The sequence below is a fragment of the Lissotriton vulgaris genome, chromosome 1_1, assembly GCF_964263255.1.
Source record: "Lissotriton vulgaris chromosome 1_1, aLisVul1.2, whole genome shotgun sequence".
NCBI classification, from domain to species: Eukaryota; Metazoa; Chordata; class Amphibia; order Caudata; family Salamandridae; genus Lissotriton; species Lissotriton vulgaris.
The window spans coordinates 852981401-853001884 of NC_141685.1; the positions used below are offsets into that span (position 1 = coordinate 852981401).

Consider the following 20484-nt stretch of genomic DNA (forward strand, 5'->3'; position numbering starts at 1 on the left):
GACTTACGACTTTCGGGCTATGAGAGGTGCCCAGACATATGGACAATAAAAGGCACTCCTGAGAAAAAAGTGCCAAAAATGCTGTGCAATTTAGAGCTGACTTCAGAGCTCGCTAGTGGTCGTTTTATGTGCTGGATTTACTGCTATTTTGAGCCTGACTCGTGAGTCCCATCTTGCTCTTATGTTCCAGGTAGTGTATAAAAAAAGCACAATTTACACTAAACAAAAAAATGGTTTTGCTTGGAAGTCAGGAGGAAGGGCGCCTATGGTGAAGACCTGTTGCTAAGCTAGATGCTTATGGTCAAAGGCTGTGTCCAGTGTAGGATGGGCTGCCACTTAGCTTGAGGCTCCACCTAGCCAACCAAAGACTCAGCACAGCAGAGGTTGTGCAGCCATTGCGGGTTGGCTGCCGGCCATGCGCCAAGGCAGACTGAGTTGGAAACGAAGCACACAAAAAAAGTCAATTAAATTCACTGAAAGAAACAGTTAAAAATTAATGTTGTGGTCTGGTGCAACATGTAAAAACACTGAAATTTAGGTTATAAAAGAACACAGCACTCGGCATAACTCCCAGCATCCACTGTGCACAGAACACCTAAGGGCATATTTACAAACCCTCATCGCTACCACAACGTCACTTTCATTGATGTTGTGATGGCAATAGGGGCCTAACCATATTTACAAGGCAGCATTAAGCCACTGAACGTGGTTTAACTCTGGTTTGTAAATAAGGCACGCTTTCACTGTGTATTTAGCATGAAAGGGGTGGGCAATGGGTGTTGCGATGGACCTTTGGTGCTTTAAACTTCCTCCCCTTCTACCTCAAAACTGTACTGTACTGTAGTAAAAAGTTTTTTACATTTGTATTAAAAGGTCAGACAGACGTACAAAGTACTAAATTTCGATCTATACAAAAATAGTATACAGATTGGTACAGAAGAGCTAAAATGGATCACAGGTTCAATCCACTACATTGCAAGCACTGTACCTCTCTCCAACATAACCATGGGGAAGGGTAAAAGTTAGAACAAGGGGGAAACAGCCACCCAGCATGGTAGGTATGTCGTATGGATGGGAATCATATAGTAAGGAACACAACATTCCAGCCCTCGTAAGAACATGGCTTGGGCGCAACATACGGCGAACACAGGCTCCTCTCCTATAAGCATAACATGCGACAGGGTGAGTCATCATTCAATCGGCCTCCCCTGTGTCTGGAGGAGCAGATGGTTGTCTGGAGCAGCAGCTACCATCTGCTCCTCCTACAGTGCACTCAAAAACAACTCCAAAGGGTACAAATATCATTAGGGCGGAACCTTGCAGGCATCACCTCCCAGTAGGCAGTCAGTTGTTCTTGACAGTAAGCTGCATCCCGCAGCTACCCGGCCTGTCACGGCACCAGGTAGCAGCCCCCAATTCATTGCCACCTGATGTAGTAAAAGCTTTAAACTGCTTCTAGGCCAGTGCTTAAGTTGAGCTGGTGGTTTCTGGTGCTCGGCACAAGCACTTACTTGTCAACACCAGGACGTATGACAGTCTTCTACATGATGGCACTGTTTGTCTAAATTAGCGATAATAACAACAGTGGTTTATTAATTCAATATACATTAAAAATGACTAATAGCTGCTGCCCAAGCCATTCTTATAGGGTTGGGGACCTGGAATACTCTGAATTGTCCCACATGTAGGTTGTGCTGTTTAATATATGTGCTTGTTCTGTGATTGGTGGCGCTGGCAGGGGCAATGAGTGGTGCAAGCTGCAGTGTCCTCCTAACAAAGCCCTGGCACTTACTTATTTTTTACAAATTAAGCACTGACTGCGCTACTACCAGCCAGTCAAAGAGCACTTCAAAGACGTTTTCTAACTTGTCTCTGTAAAGTTCTGGAAGTCTTCAATTTCTGGAACTTAACTAAGGTGTGTTGACACTCTTCCACTCCAGTCCTGTCAGCGGGTTCCACCCATTCTTTTATAAATAGACCATGGGTATTTGATACATTTGAATCTGAATAATATCTTTAACTCAATTGCCATGAACTGTGCCCCTTATTTATTATTTTGTTCTTGGATTATGACTGCATTCAGTTTCTCAACAGTTCAAATTTTAAATCTGATGCTGGGACATCCGAGATCGTTTAAGGATGTGGCATGGACATTTAGGATTTGACCTTCTACATGTCTTACCTGAGATGCATACTCATCTCTGCTCTGTGGCTCTGTGTTTCATGTGTTTCATGTGTTGTAATTGATGTCTTTGTTTCACATACATTTTCACATATCATGGACAAAACATTCAGGGCTATGTTTGTTGCACTCCCTACAGATTGTTCTCCCAGCAAGTTTTGTGCTGTTAGCGATGATATTTACACTCATCGTACCTCCGTTTGGAGAATATCCTAGTTTAACATTACACCCTTGGATTTACGGACAGCAGTTTACATTCTTCAGGTCAGAGGAGTTGTTCCTTATTTACTGTTTCCTCTCTCTTCTTTCAACCTCATATTCGTTAAACAGTGTCTACATGTTTATATTTATTTAGCACCGTACCTTATGTTGATTGTAATACTAGTTACCTGCTTCTTTGTAGTGTATACCATTAGAATTGTCAAGTACTAATTAGATCAAGCAAACGACAATTAACACAGATAGTTTTGACAGGGCACAAACCTGGAGGAGGAGTGCAGTGTGGAATGAGATGGAGGTACTCCTGAGCTCTTAGCTGCCAGTGTTCCCTGCTTCTATAAAATGCAAGAGTAACAACATCTTACTATTAATGTAATAACAGGCATCTTAGGGCTTTGATAGTGATGTGAGGTCCACATCTAGGGGCATATTATCAAGGGGGGTTATCTCCGCTTTTTTGGCTTTAAAAGCCAAGAAAGCGGAGATAAAATTATCTCCCTATTACCTAGCTGTCGCTAACACCAGTTAGCGACAGCTAGTAGGAGATAGCGACCATCTTGGGCCCCACTTTGCATGTTAGTGATATTTATCACTAATGACATGCAAAGTGGGCGTGCCAAGATGTTAGCGACTGAAAACAGTCGCTAACATCGCTATCTCCTATTACCAACTTTTGGAGATATTCGTGCTAAGCGCGAATATCTCCAAAAGCTAAAACCTGCCCAGGAGCAGTTCTTAGCCATGTTATCCAATGGTAGGTGGATAACATGGCTAAGAGCATTAGCTCGGTAATGCATGAATATCGCTGACTTTTCAGCGATATTCATGCATTGCGGCGATTTTTATCGCATTTGCGATAAACCTTGGTAATACCAAGGTTTATTTGCGGTAAAAATCGCCGCAGCTCAGCGGTAAATTGTTCCCGCTAACCAAGCAATAGCGATAATTATTGCTTGGTAATATGCCCCTAGTTTCCTGCAACAATTAAAACAGAAACATTTGATGTCATTGAAAGGCAAAAGGGCCTGATCTTTCTTGCCAGTGAAAAATTTCTGTTTTTATTTTGCTTTGTTTGCTGTGACACAAACACTCATTAGATCTCTCACTCACCCTAAGCACTTACCTACACAAAAAAGCAATATTCATGTTTCAGATCTCTCTTTCAAAGGGTGTCCAAGTCAGAGATAGCTACAAGGGGCCCATGCATGCCAGAGCAGTGCAACCACTGAAAACAAATCTGAGTATCAACCCGTAACATTTTCCCCATTACCTCACTACCTCTTTCCCCCCACCACTTCCACACATTCTGTTTGCTTCATTCAGGCCATTTCTCTCAGCATCTTGACTTTGCCCCATTCCCAGACCACTCTTTTCTGACCTCTCTCCCACTTCCACCTCTTCCCCTTTCCCCACATATCAGCCACCTCACACTTTTCATTCACCCTGAACGTTCCCATCACATGTCACCCCACCTGTCTATCATTCACTCACCCTTCAACTCCTACTCTCCACTATATCCTTTATGCAGCCACAAATATAACCTGTCAAGTTCGAAGGATCAGAAGCACTTATGCCATGGAAGAAAAGCACCGGTTTCCCCTGCTTTTCTGCAGCACGTGCCAACCCCCTTTCCCCTACCCTTCTCCTATCTCTGACCACCATTTTTCTCAAAGGTTCACCCTCTATCTCCCACCCCACACTCAAACTCTTCCTTGTCTCCTTTTGTAATCCCATGTGATCTCCGCATTGGAGGTCAACCATGCGGTGCAGGAATAGGACCCTATGGCACCACCTCCCCCTAGTCCCTTCCCCTAATCCATATCTCCTCATCCCTCTACTTTCCCATACCCCCTCCCCATCATTATCTTTTGTCTGCAGCCTTCTTTTTTCCACTCTTGCCCACTCCACTTTAGAATAGGAGGTAGTAATGCCAATGTCAAACAAGAGCCGATCCTCTTCTCACCAACATCATCCCTCCTCCATCCAGCCCTCTAATTTCTAATGTGCTGTCTCTATCCTGTACCCCTCCATGCCTGGTTCCACTTTTCCCGCAATCTTCCCACCTACACCTCTCCACTCACTCACCTTCCCCTTTACCCATTCCTAGTCTCTTCCTCACCTTCCACCTTCTCCCCATCTCACCTGCATCCCTCCTCTACCCGTCATTCTCATCTTCCCCATTCAACAACCCCTTGCCCCTCATACACATAACTATGGATGATTCTAAAATGAAATGCAGCCATGCTGGGTATGGATAGGATCTCCCATCCTCCCAATATGTCACTTATCCCCACCTCTTCTGATCACCCTCTTCTTCTGCACCACTCCTAGTGGATTCAGGGTCCCTTCCACTCCCCAGACTCAGACATATCCTGAGATGATTTAAGGATTAGAGCAGCTGTTATGGCAAGGGTATTCTCAGATGATTTTAGGATTGGAGTAGGCCCCCTGTGAAGTGTTAAAATCCCTATTTTCTTTCCTTGACTTCACACAGCCACATTCAACCTTCAAAGAAGTGGCACAGCTGCGCTAACCATTGACTCGATCTGTTCCCATCAGTCACTCTCTTCACTGTCACCACTACCCATTAATCATGCATTACATCCCCCCACCTGGGATTCCCACTCCAGACCCTCCCTTCTTCTGCCCTTCCTAACCCAGTGAAACTTTCCTGGACTTTTCAATCAACCCTACCTGCCTCCTTGACCCCTTATACTTTCCCATGCCACCAGCCTATTACCACACCACAGACCACATTATCCCTGAAGAATTTGCATTTGAACCATAGAGAACATATATATCTGGGGGAAATTGCATAGGGGACTTGAACTGGTTAGTGAACCATCTCTCTAGACCGGGAATAGACCTAGTCAAAGATACATTGGAAATTTCAATCCATAGAGGTACACATCTACAAATTCCAGCTCTTTAAACATGCTATTGAAGCATAGCACTTTCACAATTCATTCCTGACCTCAGACATTCTGCATTAGGGTGAAGCTCTAAGAAGCAATGGCTGCACACGCCTCGCTAATCCTACAGCGTGTGTATTATAATGAAGAAGGAAAAAGACCTGAAGAAGCGATAAACATCTTGAGCTTGTGTAACTTAGATGCCTTCAGGTAGTTGTTCAATGGGCAAACCTTTTGAACACATATCTACTCAATAATTAAAGGGCAAAGAAGTCAGACTCAGAGTACGTACAGTGAATATCTTCTGTCCGCTAGTCTAAAATGTGAAGATCATGACGTTCTAAAGTGTAAAGCCAGTAAAAGATGTCTTTGTTTAGTTATAGAAAATAAATATATAGTGCAAACTGTGCTCTTTACAAGTAGCAGATAACAGAACACTTGGTTCTTGATTATATGCAAAACAGTAATTTTAATTCCACATGTGGTAGTGTCTAGGCAGCTAGGTGACATTTGGAAGGTGGCTTTTTAGGGCCTTTCGAAATGGAAAATGGAAGCAGGGTGGGTATATTTCTTACGTTTCTGTGAGTTTGTTTCAGATTCTCTGAGCTTGACATGAGAATGCCTGTTACATCCTCTGTGTCTTTTTTTGTTTTGGGATCGCTTGTTGGAGGTTTGATTTGCCTCTAGTGTTTCTCTCACCTGAGTTGCATAGCCTGCATTTTAGATATCTGGGGAAGCCCAGATGTAGCAATTTGTGTGGATCCGGGCCATTTTAAAGTTATTTCTCCCATTAGTGGGAAACCAATGCAGATCTCTCGGAAATTGGTTTGTGTAATCAGATCTTTTACCACTTTTGTCAAGGGAAGTCCCCACCACATGAATGGCTTTGAGGATTACTAGGGTGGATTTTGGGAGGCCTGAGATTAGATTGTTACCTCCATCGAGGAGAGAGAGAGGATCAGAGCCTGAACTGCTGTTCCTGAAGTCAGACTCAGGGAATTATTGTTTTAGTTTATTCCGTAGACATATTTGAAAAAATGTAGTTTTTGCATGCTTCTCAGTGTTAGGTGCCATAGTGAGAAAGTGGTCCATAGTCAAACCAAAGAAATTGGCAGATGAGACCAGTTTAGATGTGAATCCAAGATATGTGAGTTGAAGAAGCCATTTTGGAAAGCCAATACGTGTTTTCATGACGTGGAGTATTTCTGAGTTTGCTGAGAGTAGGAACTCATCCAGTTTACTAGGTTTACAAGGAAAGACTTTGAGGCTGTAATGGCAGATGAGATCAATACTTTAAGATGGAATGGTGGGTGCAATGCCTGTGTATTGGTGTATGCAAATCTCTTTTTTCTGGACATCTGATCAAGTGGTTCCATAAAGAGATTGAAGAGTAAGGGTGAAATGACGAAGCCTTGACGTACACCGTATTTTAACATCAGGTTAATAGAGATGAAGGAAACTAGTTTAACAAACTGTGATCAGTCTTAGAGGAAAGATGCGAACCATGACAGCACTCTGCCTTTAATTTGCATTCTGGTTAATAGGATGGAGAGTAGTGTGTCATAGTGAGTGGTGTACAAAGTTGCTAACAGCTTTAGCAGTTTCAGCCATACAGCGACATTGTCCGTTGTATGGAGAACATATTCCATTACCTGGAAGGACTCTGAATCCATGCTGCTTTTAGGTCTTCCGAGCATCATACACTCTTCTTCCAAATTTATCTTAAAATGAATTCCTATTTTTTTTTTTAGCAATGAAAGGCCAGGCAATGAACAGATGGCTGATCTTGCTGATGCCTTCCTAAACAAACCTGGATTTGGAACACGTTGTATGAAGGATGAATCGCTTCTGTGAGTATCAGAACACTCTATTGTTTGCTATTGATAATACATGGAATCCTTCAATACCTGCTTATAAACCTGCCTGTAATGCCAATATTACAGTCTAGTTGTAATATCAATACTCAACTGTATTAGGAAAATGGCATTCAAACTATACTGAAACATCTTATTAATGGTTGAGTTGTTTCAAAATGCCTGCTGCCAGAGCCAGTATAAAATGTGTCAGGCAGTTCACTGACTGGAATTGCAGCTTATGCCTAAGCAAAGAGAGAACATGCTTTTTAGCTCTTTCCTCTGAACTGTTTCCCCTACTTAGGAGCCGATTACGATGTTGTTAGGAAACTCTTCCGACCGACTTGGGTTCTGCGACTAAGACTGAGCTATTACGATGCTTCCGTACAATGTTCGGTCGAACTCCAATTGACTTCAATGGGAACTTGTGTTCTGAACGAGAACACAGGCTCCCGTTGAAAAAAGGGGTTGTTGGGAAAAACCATGCAACCTGTGAAACATGGATAAATACAGAGGGACAAGTTCGGTGATACTAATATCCCTAGGTAAACTAAACTATGTGGTATTCATTTTGCAACGAACCAGCTGCATGCTGGCATATTTATTTTCAGAGCTGAGGTGCCACACTCCTTCTAAATAGCTGCATTAATGGTACCTATTAAATTAGATGAAGCAAGAGAACAAGGATATTAGGGTATGGGAAGAGTAATGATGTGACCTTTTATTGTATAGCATAAAAATCCCCATCTGTAAGTAGTAATAATATTGTAAGTCACCTAATAATTCTATTTTTTATAACGGCACTCGGCCTACAGCCCAATTCCTTAATAAGGCCTTGCCACTTGTTAATGGCTTGCAGTACCTTTAGGTAATACATAGGGGACACTCAATGTCACATATGACATTTGAAAGGTAAACTTGGTCAGGAGCCGAAGAAACCACAAGTACCTACTAAAGACAGGCCCTTCTTTGGGCCATTTCATTATGACTGGAGAGTACTGTGATGACGTTTTCCTGGTCAATATAAACATATTTAGTGAGGTGGATGACCCAGGAAGGAGTGAAACCAAAGAGAAGAGGGTTGAGCTAGCTTAGAAATGAATAAAGGAAACGGGCATTAATGTTAAGTTCAACCGGATTTTAAGTTGTGCTGTTCGAGGAGGCCCCAATGGGAGTAGTGCAAAATAGTGGATTATATATTCACTGTCGACAGATATAAACGGGTAATAATGTGTTACAACGTTGTGAGGCCATTGACAAACGTTGCTGCACAAGATGGTGGCAGAGCAAGAAAAATGCTGATGAGAGAGAGAGAGAGAGAGAGAGATTTAGAACCCTAAGGAAGAAAAAGTATGAATTGCGATTTTGTAAGACACCAGGGGGATCCATTTAGCAATTGTTATGCATTTTCAGTGACACGTTCATATATAGCTGTAGAAATGGTCGATACAGGTGCCAGAAAGGGTTGTAAGATGGAGCCACACATGCATTTACAATGCATCAATTACAGCCAATGCCTTTACCATGCAATGCCTTTCCAGTGCAGTCTTTTACCACGCACCATCATGGAGACGAGTATCCCATGGGCAGTAAAGGCTAGTCCTCTGCATGAGTGATGTTTCCTCAGTTTGGCCACCATGGGCTCCATTGCATTCCCGAAGAGGAGTGGAGACAGGGTCATCCCTGTCCGGTACCCCTAGATGTGCGGAGGGAGGCAGAGATGGCACTTTTAACTCACAGCCCAGCAGTTGAGGAGGAGGAGAAAATGAAATAAGCAGACCTATGAATTAGGGTATAATCCTTATACAGGCTATTAGCTGGAAGAGAAATGGACATTCTAAGATTCAAATGCCTTGGTCAAGTAATACGACAGTCATGCTCAACTGGGAGTCTATGAAGTGCATGAGTGCAAACAAAGTACGGACATTGTGTGCAGTGGAACGGCCCAGCATGAAACCAGGCTGGTCTGGTTTACAATTTGAGGCAAAAGAGGGGCTAATCGAGAGGCGATTAATTTAGCCAGTATTATGTTATCGACATTGATCATTGATAGTGGGTGGATTGAGTTAAAGTTGTGAGCAGGCTTGCCCGGTTTCAAAATGGTGACAATAAAAGCTTTGTTTAGAGAAGGCAGTAATATTTTCAGTGAGAGGGACTCACTGTAGAAGGCCACAATAAGTCCATCTATTCTGGGTGCTTTGCCCCTGGGGATACTCTGCATAAACTGGATAGTATAATCGACTTATAAGGGCTCATCTACATAGAGACACTGAGCTTCATCCAACCAAAGAAGTTTAATCGAGCCAAGGAGTTTGTATAGGGTGTCCGTGGCTAGAGTCAATGTTGTACGGTACATGTCTGTGTAAAAGTCAGTCATGACGCGAAGGGTGTCCTCCGGTCTCATGTGAGTGGACTGCTGGTTGTCTTTGAGCTTGGTGACATAGTCACTTGCCCAGGGCTTCCTCAGTAGCCCAGCCAGTATCTTTCCCTTAGCATCTGACTGCCTCCTCCCTGCCCAGGTAAAGGGTTTCTCAAACCGCTGCCTTTTTCATACTCTGACAGCTTCTATCTAAGGGCAGTTAGCTTCTTGGAGTCCCCGGTCACAAAGTAGTGAGTTTAACTTTGCGGATGCTGGTCTCCGGCCGGTTCAGTTGTATGTGCAGTCCTATGAGTATGCCTGGCTGTTTAGCAGTGCAGCCTCCCTAGATAACGACTTTGAAAGCTTCCCAAAGCCTGGATGGGGAGTTGACTGTGTACTCATCATAAGTGAAGTATTCAAGGATCTCCGTGCAAATCTCATCACAAACGACAGGGTCAAGCTTCCACGCAAAGGCCCTTTTCCTTTTGTAGAAGGGGATAGTTCTAGCAGGACCGGTGAATACCGGGTAAGGGTCCGCAGGGAGACGGGTGACACTGGAAGTCTAGGTCAGTGTATATCATGCAACTAGCCAGTAAGCAGATGTTCTGTGACGTGGTAATACAAGTGTCCTCCGAGCTGCGAGCATGAGTCAAACACGAGCAATCATGGAGATCATTAATTATTGTGCATTAATGTGGGCAACTGGGCTGCAGCTCTAGGTTGTGGGTGTCTGGTATGACTTGATCGATCTAATATGACAAAGAAATCTGGGCAGTCCGTGTTATGGCTGTATATTGAGGCTAGTATGATAGAGGAGCAGTGAAGCTTCCCCGTACTATCGCAAATCTGCCCTCCTTATCACAGTCTGATCTGTGCGGCACCACTGCAGCCCCTTTCATATAAGGATATCAGTGCAGCTAGCATAGTTTGACTATAGGGAGGCAAGATATTTAGAAACCCACCCCGCTCTCAGCCATGACTGGGTTGTCTCAGTGAGGGGCAGTTCCCTCAGGAAGCATATGTCTATGCAATGACTATTGAGGTAGGAGTGAATCAGGCCTGTCTTGTGGCGGTCATTAAGCCTGCATATATTCCAGGTTAAGCACATTAATTACAGTCACACAGTGAAATCACCACAAAAGACTCAACATCAGTTTAGAAAAATAGTGAATCTTTATTTGATTTAAATATGACCAAAGCAACAAAAATCCAATATGTATTTGTCCAGATCTAGGCATTCAAAACATGTATGCAATCAGTGCACATGGTAACACCTGTGCTCTACTACTCAAGTAATTATGGGAGGGTTCTTGGGAATGCTATTACCTCCATTGGGGAATGACAGTTGGACACCTTCACATCGAAGCAGGCGAGAACAGTGCTTCACAAGTATCGGGAATGATGCAGTGTAGAAGAGAAAGGACACAACCCCAATTTGCACGCGAGAGACCTCACTTGGTCCCTCGCCATTGTGAGTTTCTTAATGCCACTGCCTGCGAAAGTGCAGCCCAAACAATGGAATTAACCCAGATCTCTTGATTGGGGTTGAATGTTTGATTTGTTCCACATTCCACCTATCATTTGTGTGCCTTTTGCTTTCTCACCCTAAGTGCATGAAAGCAAAGCAAGACGTGGGTCCTTGGCTCATTGCCCCACTGGATTCAAGCTAGCCTGTCTGATGAGGGGTGATACCCCGAAACCTGTTCCAGGATGCTTGTTTCTGGTCCAGGGAGGAACAGGCTTGGCAGTTTGGGCTAGACTGTTCCCATGAGGAGCAGGGTCAAGACTAATTTGCATATGGCTGGGTCTAAACTGGGGTGGCATTGTAATAAATAGAGCAATGGATTTTACTCATATCTCTTGACCAGGGGTGAATGTTTGATTTGTTCCACATTAAGACCATCATTTGTGTGTCTTTTGTTTTCTCGTCCTAAGTGTGCCGGGTATGCCTAGACGTGCGACCACTGTACCACTGGATTCAGGCTAGCCTGGCTGATGAGGGGTGATACCCAGAAACCGGTCCCAGGATGCTTGCTTCTGGTCCAGGGAGGACCTGGCTTGGCAGTTGGTGCTGGACTGTTTCCATGAGAAGCAGGGTCAAGAATGTTTTTCACATGGCTGGGTCTAAACTGGGTTTGCATATAGAGCAAAAGAACAATGGATTTAACCCAGCTCTCTTGACTAGGGGTGATGTTTGATTTATTCTGCATTCTATCATTTGTGTGTCTATAACTTTCTAAAAGTGGTATTCTCAGACCTGCAATTTAAGAACCAACTTTACTAAAAGATGTGTATTAAAATTTTGAGCCCAGAGACACCAAACTTCAAATCTCCATCTGCTGCTAATTGGAAATTACACTTTAAAGATGTTTTAAGGCAATCCTCTTGTTAACTTATGTGAGAGATTGGCCTTGCAGTAGTAAAAAATGAATTTAATAGTTTTTCATTACAAGGACATAAAACTCAAATGTACATGTTCTACCCTTTAAATACATTGCACCATACACTTGCGGCTGCCTAGGGCCTACCTTAGGGGTGACTTAGATATAATAACGGAAGGTTTGGGACTGGCAAGTAGGTTATCTTGCCAGGTCAAAATGGCAGTTTAAAACTGCCTACATAGGTTCTGCAATGGCCATGTATAAGGCGTTGCTTAGGGGGTGGCACAATCAGTGCTGCAGGCCCACTAGTAGCATTTAATCTATAGTCCCAGGGCACACATAGTTCACTTTACTAGGGACTTATAAGTAAACTAAATATGCTAGATGTGGATACGCCAATGTCATTGTGTTTAGAGTCCAGAGCATATGCACTTTAGCACTGGTTAGCAGTGGTAAAGTGCTCAGAATCCTAAAGACAACAAAAATGAAGTCAGCAAACAGGAGATCAGGACGCAAAAAGTCAGGGGAACCCACGTCAAGTCTGACAATGGACCTTTGACTTGCTAGTGTATACGTGACGGATGCGAGCATAGCAACAGGGTGAAATGCAGTGCATGTGGCATTAACAGAGTAGAAAATTGATAAAGCACATCCCCTACCACCACTCATGTCAACATTCCCTACTTCAAGAAACTCCTCAAAAATCATCCAACAGGCACACTAAAGGCCAGGGGAAAGCCCCAGTTATCTGTAAGTGGGTGGCTGAGGAGTTAAAGACATAAATGCAGAGCAAGGGTACAATAACTGTTATTTGAAGACAAGGTCATTGTTTACACACAGGTCCCTCTGACAGTAATCTCGGTTTAATGCAGCGTGTCCTCTTGCACAGAGTTCCCCCGCCCTCCCGCTGGGCGAACACACTTAATCACACATCATTGTGGCAATGAGATAAGACTGCGTGACCATTGGTTGTAGCACAATCATGTCGCAGAGACGGCCTTTGGATCCAATTGCACAAGTGGAAGATTAAAGTTGCTTAGATGAGGATGAATTTACAGGCGAATTTCGTGGTTTGTTTGTGGACCGTAAAGTAATGTTGCCTTCTGTCAATGTTAACATAAAGTTTGGCTGCATACAGCAGAGAGTAAGAGACGTCAGCCTTCTGAAGGGTACGTTTTCCGGGGAGGAATTTCAGGCATGTCGCCTGCACTGCGATAGTGAAGTCAGGATGTAAGAAGATGGTGTTGCCTTGATATTGAAGTGAATGACGTTGTTGGGCAAGCCATAGTATTGCATCTCTCTCCCAATAGTTGAGTAGTCTGGCCACTATAGGTCTCGCTGTGGTACCGGGCAGCAGTTGTGGGCTCTGTGTGTGGTGTGAGTGCTCCACTGTGAAGATGGGGATACAGCATTATCAAAGAAGGAGCGAAGCATGGTTTGAAGTATGGCTCCACCTTATCTATGGCAGTTTACTTGGGGACGCCAAGAATACAAAGATTATTTCAGGTCTTCATTTTTGTTTCTGATGACTTCCAGGACTTTTTCCGTTCAAAAGAGTTGTTCACCAGTCGAAACCTATGTGTCTTCCATGTCCAAAGTGCGGCTTTCTAACCGTTCAATGTGGTTTTCATGTTTGTCAGTCCACTGCTTGATGCTGTTGATTCTGTTTTTATCAGACGTTCGATCTTGGAGTCAATAGTACACAAGCTGGTTTTCATCTCTATGAGTATGTCCTTTATTTCCTGATCAGGCACGGTAGGTGGTGGTAGAATCTGGTGCTCCCTGTGATAGAGCGCGGGCTCACCTGCTCATTTTACCATACTCACCTGGGCCCATAAACACATACACACTTTGAAGAGGTAAACCTACGCTTTAATCAGAATTTTTTATTTACCTTTTCGGACCTATACCATTTGACTTACCAATCCTTGTCACAGGTACCTAAAGTCCTAAGGGATCAAGGGTGTTAGCATAATAGGCAGTAAATTATTATTTGCACTCATAAAATAACCACAGACTCGAGAAAAAGTTTAAACACTTTATTTATGTAAATTCCTAAATGTCAGAGTCCATACTAATTCAATCAAAGCTCGTTCATTTAGAGAGAATATAATAAAAGCAAGATGATGTAAAAATATGATGAGACTTTATTTAAGCATTGAAACATAGGAAGGGTAAGAAAAGGGAAACAATATAATGACATACCCACCCAACTTTCTATTTACCTAGAATGGTGTGAAGACCAATCCTGGCCTCGGGCTGGGATAAAAGATAGGACCCCCAATAGTTCAGGTGCCAATAGGATGGGATAGGTTCAGCCAAGAATCAGGACAAGTACGGACCAAATTGGATCAGGTCAGGACCACCGCAGGTCAAGACCGGCACCCACAGCTAAAGTGCAATGCCAGCGCCAAACCCCTCACTGCAGCTAACAGTCGAACCCCGATTGGGTTATCGAATCTTCTGACAGAGTGCTCCACCAGCACCTCTGCTCTCTATCTACTATTGAGTGCGTTGGGTCAGTGACAGGTCAGCTATTTAGACAAGTTGGACAATCTAAATAGCTAAGCCTACCTTAGATATACCATTTTCCAGGGCAGTGTACCACCCCCCAATGTTGCAAGTTTGTGTATTCCCTCAATTTGATTGGTCAAAAGACGAGGAGAGGTCATCACACCATACCAGTTATGAGGTCACTTGATTCAATAATGCTAATTAATGTTCCCTCCCATAATTTTATTTTCCCATGCACTTTTATTCCACTTGACAATGGATGTTCTACTAGTAAATACAATGTTAAACAATTTAACAAATTGTCTTCCTCTTGGAGGTTCGTAAGGTCGGGTTCCCAGGCGCATCTTCAGGCAAGACAGTCATTGGCAGGGTTTCAATGCCATGGCTTGTGGACACGAGGGATGTCAGCACATGCGCAGTTGCGGGACCCAAGATGGAGCAACATTGTACTTGATTGGTCCTAACACGAGCTAATAGCAAAGTCAAAAAGAACAGTTTTGGAACAAAGAATAAATTAATGCACTGTATATCTCTTATCTCTACTCTATTCCTATTACTTTATTTTAACTACAGCATTATGATTTAAGCAGAATGAACAATTTAATAAAAGCAGGAATGCAAGTGTTAGCACGTGAAAACATAAAGCAGCCATTTTTAGTTCTAGTGCGCAGAAGCAAAGTTTTCCCACCAAGCAAAGAATACGTCACGTGAGTGTGACAGACGCATGAGCAGAAAAGTTCCCGCGTTGCGATGGACATTTTAAGACACTCAAGTTACGGTTAGTAGAAAGCACATTGAAAAGCTTCCCCTAGATACTAAAAATGTTGTGTAGTGCATTAATAATAAGACAAAACATGTTAATTTGTACATTATATTTTATTTCGAGAGTATTGAATCCGAGCAAGTCTCTTTACGAGCAAAACCTTGCTCCATTACCTGTTTGACCTCTGCGTGCACGCCTCCTGCCATTTAAGGTCAATTTGAGCTATTTATTTCCTTGTTTGCCTATCTTCAATGCTCTATGTGAGCAATCTGTGCTGCAAGAGCTATGTCAAACTCAGTAGCAGGTGCAGTGCCTTGAGTTCCACCTCACCTCAGCCTCCAACTGCTATACCTGGTGGCACGAGCAGATCGGGTCACCAAACGTTTTGACTCACGATGCTGGGGGACCCTAGTGTAAGATCCACATGGGATCCCAGGTCCCTCAGAGTGCCAGGCTAATGCTGGCACCAGGGTGATGAGGTGGAGGCGGACTCCCAGCGAACAAGGAGATGTGCCTCTTCCCAGGTCCCACCACTCCCCAGTGCAGCAAGGAGGCATGAGTGGACCTCACCCCCACTGGGTGTATAAATGGCTCCTTAATGTAGGAGCAGTCTGAGGCCCAGCACCCAAGGTGCCCGCTCCGTAGCAGGGCTTCCCAGCAAGGTGCTGCACCCTGGCAAGCATGCAGTAGTGACGAGCTTTCCACCACACAGATCCCAAGAATTTGAACCAAGAGTATGGCTCAGCACCTCGCATCTGAGCCGCTCCCGCAGCCCACTCAGCCTGCGGCACAGGGCCGCAGCTATCAGTCATGCTGGTCCCACCAGTCCACCAGGCCATCAGGCTCGGGTCCCTGGCCCCACAGGGGCTGCTCCTCAAGCTGCACACGGGCTGGGGTTCAATCAGCTCCGAGCTGCCCACGCTGAGGATGAGCTGCAGGATTCCTCACCAGGGGAGGACGCACTACTCCCATCCTCTCAGCCTCTATTTCTCTGCCACGGGTTTCCCTTGTATGGGAGCAAAATGACTTTCCAGAGGCTTCTTAGACATGCAGGCCAAATAATAGGTGAATTTCAGTCTTCGATTAGTCCATTTATGAAAAAATTTCACCCTTTGGCTCAACTGCCACAGAGCAACTGGATCACAGTGGCAGATGAGCCACCCTGTTTAGAACAGGGCATGCACCACTGAGGTTTCCTGCCTCGAAACTCCATGCAAGGCATTGCAGGACCAGGCAGGAAAGTATACAAATGTCCATAATGCCCAGGAGAGAAAACTCCTTAGGTGTCAGTTTGCGACAATTGTTTTCACTCTTACCAACAAACTACATCTGAGACAGAAAAAAGCTGTGTGTTCCGAATCTAGATAACAGGCCACACTTCATTCAACTGTGATGAAAGCGCATCCACTGTACCTGGAAATGGACTTTGACCTAGATATTTGACCAGGCATGGAGGGATCTATAAATATGGATGCAGACCTCTAGGGGGAGAGACGAGGGCCTCCGCCAACCAACAGCCTGGCCTGCCTTCTGCTAGCCTTTAAATTAGCTCCAGAGTACTCACATAAGCATGGGTCAACACCTGTTGGGATTCATGTCTGTGATCTCCTGGCTACACACATAGGACTTTAATTTACAATTTAGGAGCACATAAGTGCAGGAAGTGTATGCATACATGTTTTTATTAATTCTATTCTGTAAATAGTCAGAAAAAACAAAACAGTACTATTTGATTTCCTAGTACTCAAATAATTTAAAAAACATTTAGTTGAGAAACAAACTAATACGTAATAAAAATCCCCTTCACAAACAATTGGAAAGATAAAATTAATTCACAAAAAGACACAATGCTTTGAAAAGAAAAAGCAATTTGAATGCCATACCAATGCATGGTTGGTTACATGGAAGACCGGTCCTCCTTTAAAGTTTGATGGGCCGCAAGAGGGGCAGAGGTATTAAACTCCACTTCCCTAGCAGACTAATCTTGTCATATTTATGTTATGTTAGAGATACTTGATATAGCACACATACCCCAATGGTTTCTTGGCACTGCTCAGTTACACTACTGTGCTTTCTTGAAAAGATAAGTATTTAAGGCGTTTCTAATGGGCAAAAGTTCAGAGTCCAACCACAGTGACAATGGAAAGGAATTTCACAAACAGAAGCACATATTGAAAGCAGCCTCTAATTGTAGTTTTCACATATCTTGGGTCAGGTTGAAGATGTGTCGAGGCACAGTGTAAACTGCGTGTTGGCGAATATCTAGTCATCCACTTCGGGCTGAAGGTGGGTGCTAGGCCCTGATGGCCTTTTAAAACAATACAGAACATCTTAAATACAATCTTACATTGAGTTCTGAATTTTGAAGGTAGCTAGTGACGTTTTTTTAAAAGTGACTGACAGGAGATCTTCTTAAGCACTGGTGATCAAGTGGGCTGCCTTGTTTTGAATGATTTGCAGCTAATTAAGAAGAGCCTTGGTCGAAAGACCTAGATATAAAGATTTGGCACAGTCAAACCTTGAGCAAATTAGTGCCACATCTGCAGATTTGAAAGCATCTGCTGATAGAGCATTAGTTTTCTGATCTGTCTTAGCAAGAAGATTTATGTTGATATTGCTGAAGAACTTTGAGAGTTCATGGAGGGCTTACCATCGACAATCGCTCCCGAACCCTTGGCACCATCTTTAGGAATAGGCAGAGCTTAATTTAAGAAGGTGGTTGCTGGTGGGCCCTGCCAGCACTTATTTATGGGCACCAGCACTTATTTTCTTTCTCATCAGACCTTGACCCAGAACAAAAGAGAGACAAGCATTTACAATGCAATGGTCTCGGCTTTATTAAAGGTAGAGCTATTGGCATTGCTCATGATTTTTTTTTAATCATAAATAAATGGCATTGTTATTTACGATGGCAATAGCTTAATCGTTAAATAAATGGCATTGTCATTTACAATGCCAATAGCATAATCGCTCGCAGATGCATGACCTATTGCATTTACACTCACACAGAGCCACACACACAAAGCCACCCACACACATACAGAGCCACCCACACAAAACCACCCACAGTCATTCACATAGAGCCCCCTACACAGAGCCACCCTCACACACTCAGAGCCACCTACAAAAATATCTATCCACACAGAGCCACACACACACACACAGAGCCACACACACACACACAGAGCCACACACACACACACACACACACACAGAGCCACACACACACAGCCACACACACACACACACACACACACACACACACACACACACACACACACACACAGCCAAACACACACAGAGCCACAAACACAGAGACACACACAGACACAGAGCCACACACACACAGAGCCACCACTCCCCAGTGCTTGGTGTCTCCCCATCCCCGACAGTAATCCCTCTGACTTCTTGCCAATAGGCCCACATCTTAGTGTGTTCATTGTGGCAGCTTTTGGACTTATAGATCAGTAGTTGGATAACTATGCAATGACCAATCCCTTCCTTAGGCCACTTCAGGAACCAACATCCAGAGTATTATGTCTACTTCTGGAGAGTGGCTCTTGTGGTATGATGACCAGATTTGGATATCACCTGTGACGTTTTGTGCTCAGTTCTGGGGGTCAACTCTGGCATTTTGTATCCAGTTTTGAGGGCTACCCTGAAGTACTGCCTTCAGTTCTATGGGCTACTTCTAGAATATTATCTCAAGATTCTGGGGGCCTTTTTGGCGTATCACCACAACTTCTGGAGTCCACATTTTAAGTGCTTTGTTTAATTGTTATTTTGGTTATTGATTGGTGAATGTGGGTGAGGTTGTGAGGATGTGTTAATTGCTGGATGCACAGGGAAATAGGTGGATGGAGGAGTATGGATGGATGAGTGGGCAGCTGAACACAGCCCTCACAGCCCACACAGCTCTCACAGCCCACACAGCTCTGGCAAAGATAATACCAGCAGCGAACAAGCACTGGCAAAGACAATAACGGCAGCAAACAAACACTGGCAAAGACAATAACGGCAGCAAATAAACACTGGCAAAGACAATAATGGCAGCAAAGAAACACAGGCAAAGGCAATACCAGCAGCGAACAAACACTGGCAAAGATAGCAGGGGCACAAAAAACGGCACAATCAGGGGACAGAAGGCACGACAAACGGCACATTCAGGGGGCAGAAGATAAGAAAAAACAGCACAATCAGTGGGCAGAAGGCAAGAAAAACGAGTGCAATCAGGGGGCAGAAGGCAAGAAAAACGAGTGCACAGCTCTCATATTTCACACAGCTTTCACAGCCCTCACCGCTCTCACAGCCCTCACTGCCCATACTGCTCTCACTGCCCACACTGCTCTCACAGCCCACGCTGCTCTTGCAGCCCACACTGCTCTCACAGCCCACACAGCTCTCACTGCCCACACAGCTCTCACAGCCCTCACAGCCCACACAGCCCACACAGCTCTCACAGCCCACACAGCCCACACAGCTCTCACAGCCCACACAGCTCTCACAGCCCACACAGCTCTCACAGCCCACACAGCTCTCACAGCCCACACAGCTCTCAAAGCCCACACAGCTCTCAAAGCCCACACAGCTCTCACAGCCCACACAGCTCTCACAGCCCACACAGCTCTCACAGCCCACACAGCCTACACAGATCTCACAGCTCTCACAGCCCACACAGCTCTCAAAGCCCACACAGCTCTCAAAGCCCACACAGCTCTCACTGCCCACACAGCTCTCACAGTCCACACAGCTCTCACAGCCCACACAGCTCTCACAGCCCACACAGCCTACACAGATCTCACAGCTCTCACAGCCCACACAGCCCACACTTCCCAGCGAACTAATTAAAGCCTACAGTGGGAGGAAATGCCTAGAAACTGTTAAAAGATGTCATAGTCTTTCGCCTCTAAAGAGCACGCTGTGCCATATCCTGCATGAACGTCCGGATCTATGTAACGACCCCCTCCCTCCGAAGAGGACACTTTCATCGTCAATGTGGCGTACTGGCCTGCAACGCCCTAGGGGACGTCGCAGAAAAGTGTATAAAACATTACAAAACATTTTAGAACTGTTCTGTTGGCCTTTCGCCTTCATGTAAATAAATATAACGCACACACCCCTAAGTGAATGAAAAATAAATGCTAGTTAAAGTAACAAGTGCAAAATGCATTTTCGATAACATCAGGGCTTTAAGTGGGATTAAAAAACTAGGGTGACGAGCAAGAGAACGGGGACCTGGCAAGGAGAGCTGCGGGCAGAGGGCAGGGGGGGCGAGACCGGGACAAAGGAGAGCTGCGGGCA

At 44.4% G+C, this 20484-nt stretch overlaps 1 protein-coding gene across 1 annotated transcript in view; it reads left to right on the forward strand.

Moving 5' to 3' along the window:
- The window catches only part of ABCA4 (ATP binding cassette subfamily A member 4), a 1055123-nt gene that overhangs the window by 734712 nt on the left and 299927 nt on the right, over positions 1-20484 (forward strand). Inside the window, exons 28-29 of the mRNA XM_086957892.1 lie at positions 2322-2446; positions 7065-7163. Coding sequence (XP_086814018.1) covers positions 2322-2446; positions 7065-7163 — 224 coding nt within the window. The remainder of the gene's footprint in view (positions 1-2321; positions 2447-7064; positions 7164-20484) is intronic.